Source organism: Somniosus microcephalus, chromosome 6 (genome assembly GCF_052327205.1).
Source record: "Somniosus microcephalus isolate GS21.2 chromosome 6, FLI_Smic_1.0, whole genome shotgun sequence".
Taxonomy (NCBI): Eukaryota; Metazoa; Chordata; class Chondrichthyes; order Squaliformes; family Somniosidae; genus Somniosus; species Somniosus microcephalus.
This window is the reverse complement of record NC_140992.1, coordinates 278,504,796-278,515,085: the sequence shown is the minus strand read 5'-3', so window position 1 is coordinate 278,515,085 and position 10,290 is coordinate 278,504,796. Positions and strand designations below refer to the sequence as shown.

The 10,290-nt window shown below is 50.8% G+C and overlaps 1 protein-coding gene across 2 annotated transcripts in view; it reads left to right on the top strand.

Moving 5' to 3' along the window:
* The first annotated feature begins 5,704 nt into the window (after positions 1–5,704).
* Positions 5,705–10,290, top strand: part of kctd15b (potassium channel tetramerization domain containing 15b) — a 77,377-nt gene continuing 72,791 nt past the window's right edge. Inside the window, exon 1 of one of the 2 annotated variants that reach the window (XM_085991899.1) lies at positions 5,705–6,206. In XM_085991899.1, the coding sequence (XP_085848025.1) occupies positions 6,198–6,206 (9 nt within the window). In that variant the 5' untranslated portion in view covers positions 5,705–6,197. Of the gene's footprint in view, positions 6,221–10,290 lie in introns of both variants that reach the window. The other variant, XM_085991900.1, reaches the window with a different exon arrangement.

Below are 10,290 nucleotides of genomic sequence, written 5' to 3'. Positions count from 1 at the left end.
GATCCAGTGTCCAATTCCATTTTCACTTGGACTCCGTCTATCTTGAGTGTAACCCAGATAGTCTGGTGATCCTCCATTTTGGTTACCTTATGTAGTTTCAGACAACCCAGCTCCTTGCTTCCGGAGTCTGTGTCACTTTTCTGTTGGTCTGAACTACTGTCCATTACCTGGTGTACCTTTTTGTACTTCTCCTGTGGAGATTTCTTACTGTTGGTTTTCTTCCCAGACCTGCAGACTCTTGCTATGTGTCCTGCTCTTCCACACTGTCTGCACACTTGGTCCTTGAACCAACAATCCTTCTGGTCATGTATTGTTCTGCCGCAGCGATAGCACTTCCCTGTTCCATAGAACATTTCATTGGTGCCATATTCTTGCGGTCTCTGCAGCACCCCTTGCGGCTGCTTCGTGTGATACTGCCATACTGAAAGCCTTGTCCAGCGTAAGATCCTTTTCTGATAGAAGCCGTTTCTGGGTTCCTTCACTTTGCAGCCCACACACAAACTTGTCCCTTAACGTATCTGCTAGTCCCGCTCCAAACTGGCAGTGTTTCGATAGCTTGCGCAGTTCCGTTAGGTACTTAGCATTGCTTTCATCTTTGTGTTGGTTCCTTTTATGGAACTTAAATTGTTCTGCTATCAGCAGCGGTGTGGGGTTTAAGTGGTCCTGTAGGATTTCTACTATGCTTTCGAAATTCTTGTTCACAGGCTTCTCTGGGGTTATTAGGTTTCGCAGTAACCCATAAGTTTCTGCACCCATGGAATTTAACAAAACCAGTGCTTTCCTAGCATCTGGCACTTCATTCGCCCTGCAGTACACCTCAATACGTTCCACATATGTCGCCCAATCTTCGACTTCATTGTCGAACGTAGAGATACTGCCACTCTTCGGCATCCCTGGGTGTGATTTAACTGTCAAAAATGGCGTCTCCCGCGCTTCCCCTTCTTCTCCGCTGGCACAAAATGGCGTCTCCCGCGCTTTCCTTCCTTCCCGCGCTTGCCCTTCTTCTCCGCTGCGGCTGCTAAAAATGGCGTCTCCCGCGCTCTTCCTTCTTCGCCGCGGCTCAATGGCGTCTCCCGCGCTCTCCCTTCTTCTCCCCGCGGACACTGTTCAGCCCTTGAGCCCTGGCTGTGCTCTGCGTGTTTTGTTTTTTTTGAGCGCCTTTCCCGTTTCCGCCGCTCGGTCCTGAACCCGGCTGTTGCTTTACCCTCTCGCTCTCCGTTTTGTTTTTCCTCGATGCTGCTCGGTTTTCAACCCCCGGCTGCGCCCTGTGCGCTTCACCCTCTGTCTTACCCCGTCGACGCTGCTCGGCTTTCTCTCCGCCGCCGGTCGGCTCCAGCCGCCGCTGTCCGGGAAGGGTCTGCGCTGTACCTGTCATCAGTCTATTGCTGATCGTCGTGGCTGGGGAACCAAGCCCGGCTCTCCACAGCCTCCCCTGCGATGTTCACTCTCTGCCGGACGACTGGGCGGTTGCTCGTGGTTGACGCCCGTGTTTCTGGCCTCGACTTTCTTACACCGCCCTCCCGGAGCGAATCCTCAAAGGGAAATGCAGAGTTGCAGGTAGATTCGAATCGCCACTCGTTGCCACTGTTAGATCCGTAATTCTGAGATTATGATGTTTTTCAATAACCACACGGATGCTGTAACTTAACAATCAACAGGTATTTACTGGAGGAGGATAGTCTCAAGACTGGGGTACAGAGGCATGCTCAAGGCTTATATACAGGTGTGGTCACTGCCGGTACTACAGTATACAGGAGCTGTAAAAGTAGTTCTCTCTTAAAGGTACATACACTACACCACCCTCACACACACACTGTACCCCATCCAACTCCCCACCCTCACACACACTGTACCCCATCCAACTCCCCACCCTCACACACACTGTACCCCATCCAACTCCCCACCCTCACACACACTGTACCCCATCCAACTCCCCACCCTCACACACACTGTACCCCATCCAACTCCCCACCCTCACACACACTGTACCCCATCCAACTCCCCACCCTCACACACACTGTACCCCATCCAACTCCCCACCCTCACACACACTGTACCCCATCCAACTCCCCACCCTCACACACACTGTACCCCATCCAACTCCCCACCCTCACACACACTGTACCCCATCCAACTCCCCACCCTCACACACACTGTACCCCATCCAACTCCCCACCCTCACACACACTGTACCCCATCCAACTCCCCACCCTCACACACACTGTACCCCATCCAACTCCCCACCCTCACACACACTGTACCCCATCCAACTCCCCACCCTCACACACACTGTACCCCATCCAACTCCCCACCCTCACACACACTGTACCCCATCCAACTCCCCACCCTCACACACACTGTACCCCATCCAACTCCCCACCCTCACACACACTGTACCCCATCCAACTCCCCACCCTCACACACACTGTGCCCCATCCAACTCCCCACCCTCACACACACTGTACCCCATCCAACTCCCCACCCTCACACACACTGTACCCCATCCAACTCCCCACCCTTTCACAGACTCCTCCTCCTCCTGTTAGCTGGCAGGCTGGGAATCTCTTTACGGAATATGAAAAGTTGTCCACTGTGGAGCGATGGGCGACCCAGCGACAGCAATTGACCAATCGCATGTCTAGATTCATACGCCACCGACCTTTGACTGCCAAATGCTCTTGCTCCAGATTAGGCTCTCAGTGCTTTGCACAGATCCCATTGCTAGCTTTGGTTCCTTAGACTCTTTCATTTCAGACCTTCAGATTAAAAATCCATAAATTAAGGAAATTAACTGATGGGCCCCAGGGCACTTCTGTAAACCATTTAAATCTTGGTTTGAGTTACTACCTCCTCTGCATATTTTATGCAATTGAACTAACTTCACAGTCGTGCTCCTTTCTGAATGAGAGAATGACACTTTTTGTATTTTCTCCCCCTCCTAGTTTAAAGACTCGAACTCTTGCTGAGTTCCATCAGCACTGACTGCCCTCGGGCACTGCCCCTCATGTGTGGGGTTAGACAGAGACTGCTGCAAGTCTGTTTGACCCTGGGGTCCACCACAGAGGACTCTAAACCTGTCCTCACCACATGCACCTTCCAGCAGGTTTCACTGGAGAAGAGCCCTGACTGATTCCCCCCCCCGCCAGGTGCTGAGGCCAACTATAGCGCGCCAATTCTGCTTTGGCTGGCAGCTCACTCAGCATCTACCAAGGGTCAAACCAGGCTGTACAGCTCCAGTGCTACTTCAACCATTAGGCACTCGAGGTGTGGGGAGGCAGGAGGTGTTTTTAGAAGCTGGCTATAGTGTCAGCTGTGGCTCAGTGGGTAGCTCTCTTGCCTCTGAGTCAGAAGGTTTAAGCCCCACTCCAGAGACTTGAGCACAAAATCCAGGCTGACACTTCCAGTGCAGTACTGAGAGACGGCTGTCGGAGGGTCAGTACTGAGGGAGTGCCACACTGTCGGAGGTGCCGTCTATCGGATGAGATGTTAAACCGGGGCCCCGTCTGCTCTCTCAGGTGGATCTCACATCACTATTTTGAAGAAGAGCAGGGGCATTAGAACAGTGAATACACTTCAAAAAAGTTCTGACGGAAGGTCATCGACCTGAAACGTTAACTCTGTTTCTCTCTCCACGGATGTTGCCTGGCCTGCTGAGTTTTTCCAGCGTTTTCTGTGGTTATTTCAAAAAGTACTTCATTGGTTGTAAAGCACTTTGGGGTGTCCTGAAGTTGTGAAAGGCGCTATGTAAATACGAGTTCTTTCTTTCTTTCTGAGGCACAAAATACAGAGTTTGTTATGAAGTGTGAATTGTTACAGTTCTAACTGACTGCTCGTTTGCACTGAGTTTGCTTATGGTCTGAATGCGGTTCTCAGGGAAAGATATTCTGATTGTGCTCCTACCTTGTACAGTATAAAGAATAAATTGCATATCCCATTTTTTTTATTCAGTCATGGGATGTGGGCACTTATTGCCCATCCCTAGTTGCCCCTTGAGAAGGTGGTGGTGAGCCACTGCCTTGAACCGCTGCAGTCCGTGTGGTGAAGGTGCTCCCACAGCGCTGTGAGGGAGGGAGTTCCAGGATTTTGACCCAGCAACGATGAAGGTATTTCCAAGCCAGGAAGGTGTGTGACATGGAGAGGAACTTAGAGGTGGTGGTGTTCCCATGCGCCTGCTGCCCGTCCTGGGTTGTAGAGGTCGCGGGTTTTGGAGATATAAAGCACTTATCAGACAGTAACAGTGACTACATTGAATAGGTACACTCCTTTATCATGCAATTCTCTAATTTAGACTTTGAGGAGAAAAATTCAAACATAGTAAAATGTAAATAGTCTATCTTCCAATCTTGGGTTTTTTAACTCTTTTTTTAAACGCTTAAGGATATTGAAATAAAAAATGGTTGTGTTCTTTTACTTAAATTGAATTAACCCAGGTCCCCTGCACGAGTGCCTTGACTCACTTATCGAAATGTTTAACATAACAAGACACTCAGTTGTATCCAACTGGCACCAGCAGTTCAGGAAGACCAGCCCAGCACCACCTTCTCAGGGCACTTAGGGCTGGGCAATAAATGCTGGCCTTGACAGGGACGCCCACATCCCAGGAACGAATATAAAAAACATTCCAAGTCTCCTTTTTTAATTGAGGTAATAATCCTTTAAAATAAATGTATTCACACTTTCACCAACAGAGGAAAGGTCAAAAAAACTTGCAATAATATGACACAATTTTAGAGTTATGGTAAATGACACGTTACTGTGTGGCGCCCAATCTTAACCATTCCACGTAAAAGTTACACTTGCATGAATATCAAGCTAGTTGGCGCCAAAGATCAATTTTAAAAACATAACGAGAGAGAAAGAAAGTACAGGAATTTGAGCTGCAGGTAACTGGGATTGCTTTCTGTACAGCACAACTCAGGAACAAACTTGTTCCACTTTTACACAATGCGCGGGGAGAAGGAGGGGAGGCGAAATCATTCATTAAATAGCGTGGCAACCTTTGCAAAAACAGGGTTTTTTTTGGGGTGGAGTGGGGGAGCTTTACATTTTTTTAAATTCCAATTTGCAATGTCATTACTTCGAATGCAAAGTTATTATAATAGAGTGTAGAAGGGACGCGAAAAGTGGGAGGAAAAGTTTTATTTTTTTGCAAATATATGAAGACGAGAAAACATTAACAATAATATATATATATAGAGAGAGAGAGAGAGAGCGAGAGGGGAGAAGAAAAATCTTTGTGTCTAGTTTTTAAAAGAAACAAAGCAATTGAGGCCAATCGCCGGCGGAGCTCCCTGAGAAATGTTGGAGGCAGACATCGAGCTATAATTGAAATGGCGCTTGCCGCCGGGGGCAAGTTGCGAGGGCGCTTTTTACAATAGAAGAATGCATGAGGATTCACGTCATTGGGATTTAATGGCCGGCAGGAAATTTGGCATTGCAGATATTAGAAAAATGCACACAGACATTTATATATATATATATTAATAAAACTGCAGATGCAACCCCCCCACAGCAAGTCCCCACTATTCCTGTGAACCAAGCTGGGTAAAGATTGCAGGAAATGTGTCCTGTGTTACTTATTTCCCTCAGAACTGAAAATTTATGCCTAGTTGAAAGTGCCTGGGGGAATATTACATCAGAAGGAATGACAATGATTAAAATCAGCTCTATTTTTTGGGAGGGGGGGGGGGTTGGTTGGTGGTTGTAAAATGTATTAAGAGTCTGTGACAGAAGCATCTGATTAAAACCGTTATCCCGGGCAGTGTGTGGAGGAGGGGGCAGAACCGTTAGCAAGAGAAAGGGGCAACAATAATCATCCCAGCACCGAGGGCTCGGGCTGCAGACTGTTTCAGTAGGACAGGAAAAAAAATCTCTTGGATTTTCATCTGGAAATGAGGCAGGGAGCGATTTAATCGGAGCCCTGTCCTTGCCCGGCGGCTGTTGCACAGCCCGGAGGCACAATTCAGCTGGTTTTTTTCCTTTTTCGCCTCCCTGTGTTATTTAGAGACTGATTATTGGTTTTCTGTCTCTCTCTCTCTCTCTCCTCTCTTATCCTGCAACAGATCCCAATCTGCTTTTAACACAGAAACAAGCCAGCCAGAGAGAGAGAGACAGAGGAACCCACAAATTGCATCGATTGGATTCCGGGAAGAAGAGAAGAAAAAAAGAGAGAAAAAGGAGAGAAAGAAGGAGGTTTGATGTTCACGGTAAGATTTTCCTGGTATGTGTCACGGTGTCTGACCAGTCTCTGCATCTTTTATTCATTCATCATCAGCCTAACTTGCAGCGTCCAGGCTGTTGATACTTTGGGAATGTTGGTGTTCCAGCCCCCGGTACCGACTCCGGCTCTCCTCCCCCGGTACCGACTCCGGCTCTCCTCCCCCGGTCCCGGTACCGACTCCGGCTCTCCTCCCCCGGTACCGACTCCGGCTCTCCTCCCCCGGTCCCGGTACCGGCTCTCCTCCCCCGGTACCGGCTCCGGCTCTCCGCCCCCGGTCCCGGCTCTCTCCTCCTCCAGCTCCGGCACCGATCCTGGCTCCAGCCCCCGGTACCGGCTCTCTCCTCCCCCGGTCCCGACTCCAGCTCCGGCTCTCCTCTCCCCCGGTCCCGGCTCTCCTCTCCCCCGGTCCCGGCTCTCCTCTCCCCCGGTCCCGGCTCTCTCCTCCCCCGGTCCCGGTCCCGGCTCTCCTCTCCCCCGGTCCCGGCTCTCTCCTCCCCCGGTCCCGGCTCTCTCCTCCCCCGGTCCCGGCTCTCTCCTCCCCCGGTCCCGGCTCTCTCCTCCCCCGGTCCCGGTCCCGGCTCTCCTCTCCCCCGGTCCCGGCTCTCTCCTCCCCCGGTCCCGGCTCTCTCCTCCCCCGGTCCCGGCTCTCCTCTCCCCCGGTCCCGACTCCAGCTCCGGCTCTCCTCCCCCGGTCCCGGTCCCGGCTCTCTCCTCCCCCGGTCCCAGCTCCGGCTCTCCTCTCCCCCGGTCCCGGTCCCGGCTCTCTCCTCCCCCGGTCCCGGCTCCAGCTCCGGCTCTCCTCTCCCCCGGTCCCGGCTCCAGCTCCGGCTCTCCTCCCCCAGCTCCAGCTCCGGCACCGATCCTGGCTCCAGCCCCCGGTACCGGCTCTCCTCTCCCCCGGTCCCGGCTCTCTCCTCTCCCCCGGTCCCGGCTCTCCTCTCCCCCGGTCCCGGCTCCAGCTCCGGCTCTCCTCCCCCGGTACGGAGCCCCGCTCTTCTTCCTTCCCCGGTCCCGACTCTCTCCCTCCCACGGCACTGATCCGGGATCTCTCCCGGGCCCGAGCCCCGCTCTCCCCGGGTTACTCCGTGTTATTTGGTTGGTTTCTGTTGCCAGGGGCCACAGCAGCTCCCACGCCCAGACCAGAGCGTAGGAGCCCGGGGAGAGGGAGCAGGGCGAGCCGCTGAAACCCTGCCTGGAAACTCCCTTTTAAACACAATCTGCTCTTGTCTTAGTGGATTGTTTTTTTGAAAGCTGAGTTTATTATTCTGCTGTTATTGGGTTGTGTAAACATATTGCTGCACCTCGATGGCCCCGGGCAGAAGCTTTGGGTGTGAGATTGGAGGAGAAAGGGGAAAAGTTCGGTGTGGGGATTGAAGGAGTGTCGCTTTGTTTAAAGTTGGAATGAATGGACGGGGCTCCGGGAGAAGTTAAAACAAGTTCACAGAGCATCCACAAGCAAACTGGAAGGTTTGCATTACAAGAGGAATAATTATTGGGGAAATCTAACTCCCCAAACGGCCTGTGATCTGGTTCCCGTCTCCCCGCGGCTTATCAGACCCGCTCCAACTGGTCCAGGTCCAGGTCCAGGTCCCCTTGCTGGCTGTGGGACTCCGCGCAGGTGTCCACCACCAACATCTTCACTAGTTCAACAGCGACCAACATCTTCACTAGTTCAACAGCGATTGTGACAATCATCTTGTAAACCAAAAGGAATCCGTTTTACCTATCTATCAGATTATCACTAAAAATAGCGATGCTGGTTAATAAGGCCATTAAAAAAAAACAAAGCACTGGGGTTCGTTTCTAGAGGGATAGAATTGAAAAGCAGAGGTTATGTTAAACGTGTACAGAACCTTGGTTAGACCACACTTGGAGTACTGTGCAAAGTTCTGGTCTGGACATAGAGGCGCTGGAGAAGGTGCAAAAAATTATTTATTAGAATGACAATGGAACTGAGAGGTTATACCCATCAGGAAAGATTGAACATGCTGGGGCTCTTTTCTCTGGAAAAGAGAAGGCTGAGGGGTGACCCGATGGAGGTCCGTAAGATTATGAAGGGGGTTTGATAGGGTAAGCGTAGAGAAAATGTTTCCACTCGTGGGGAGACCTGAACTAGGGGCCATAAATATAAGATAGTTGCTAATAAATCCAGTGGGGAATTCAGGAGAAACTTCTTTACCCAGAGAGCGGTGAGAATGTGGAACTCGCTCCCACAGGGAGTGGTTGAGGCGAATAGTATCGATACATTCCAGGGGAAGCTCGATAAACACATGAGGGAGAAAGGAATAGAAGGATATGTTGATAGGGTTTAATGAGGTAGGGTGGGAGGAGGCTCGTGTGGAACATAAACACCGGCACGGACCAGTTGGCCCGAATGGCCTGTCTGTGCTATAAATACTGTGTAATTATCTATTAGCTGTGTCAGCTGTGGCTCAGTGGGCAGCACCTTCGCCACTGAGTCAGAAGGTCGTGGGTTCATAGTCCCACTCCAGAGACTTGAGGACAAAAATCTAGGCTGACACTCCAGTGCAGTACTGAGGGAGTGCTGCACTGTCGATAGGTGCTGTCTTTCAGATGAGACGTTAAACTGAGGCCCCGTCTGCTCTCTCAGGTGGATGTAAAATATCTCACGGCCACTATTTGGAAGAAGAGCAGGGGAGTTCTCCCCGGTGTCCTGACCAATATTTATCCCTCACTCAACATCACTAAAAAAAACAAGTATCCGGTCATTATCACATTGCTGTCTGTGGGAGCTTGCTGTGCGCAAATTGGCTGTCGCGTTTCCTACATTACAACAGTGACTACACTTCAAAAGTACTTAATTGGTTGTAAAAGCCTTTTGAACATCTTGAGGTCATGAAAGGTGCTATACAAATGCAAATCTATTATTTGTCAGATTATCTACTAAATTAGACTTTTTAATAGACCACCTGTCAATCACATTATCAGATTGCTTGGCTATCATATTATTTATGAGATCTGTTTATCAGATGATCTGTCAGATTACCTCTCAGATTACGTGTTTACCAGGTTATTTATCAGATTATCCATGTACTGGTTGTGTATCTACCTGTCTATCTACCAACCTATCATTTTTCAGTTTCTATCTATCTCCCTGTCTGTACCTCATTTTGCCCATCTATCCATTGTCTGCCCTCCATCTGTCTATTGATCTCTCCAATGTTGTAGGCAAGGGCTGAGGCTGTGGAATGGATGGTGCCTCTTTCAACCCAACTGCTTCACGCTCAGAATGTTACCCGGAGTCCATTATTAAGCAGCTGCCAGTTACGCAAGTCATTAACCCATTTCTGCCTCCAGCACTTGTGTCTCAGTGAACAGAACTGGACATGGTGCTCAAGGTGGGTCTGACCAGAACTGGACACACTGCTCAAGGTGGGTCTGACCAGAACTGGACACAGTGCTCAAGGTGGGTCTGACCAGAACTGGACACAGTGCTCAAGGTGGGACTGACCAGAACTGGACACAGTGCTCAAGGTGGGTCTGACCAGAACTGGACACAGTGCTCAAGGTGGGTCTGACCAGAACTGGACACCGTGCTCAAGGTGGGACTGACCAGAACTGGACACAGTGCTCAAGGTGGGACTGACCAGAACTGGACACAGTGCTCAAGGTGGGACTGACCAGAACTGGACACAGTGCTCAAGGTGCGGTCTGACCAGAACTGGACACAGTGCTCAAGGTGGGTCTGACCAGAACTGGACACTGTGCTCAAGGTGGGTCTGACCAGAACTGGACACAGTGCTCAAGGTGGGTCTGACCAGAACTGGACACCGTGCTCAAGGTGGGTCTGACCAGAACTGGACACAGTGCTCAAGGTGAGTCTGACAAGAACTGGACACTGTGCTCAAGGTGGGACTGACCAGAACTGGACACAGTGCTCAAGGTGCGATCGGACCAGGACTGGACACAGTGCTCAAGGTGGAACTGACCAGAACTGGACACAGTGCTCAAGGTGCGGTCGGACCAGAACTGGACACTGTGCTCAAGGTGGGACTGACCAGAACTGGACACAGTGCTCAAGGTGCGATCGGACCAGAACTGGACACAGT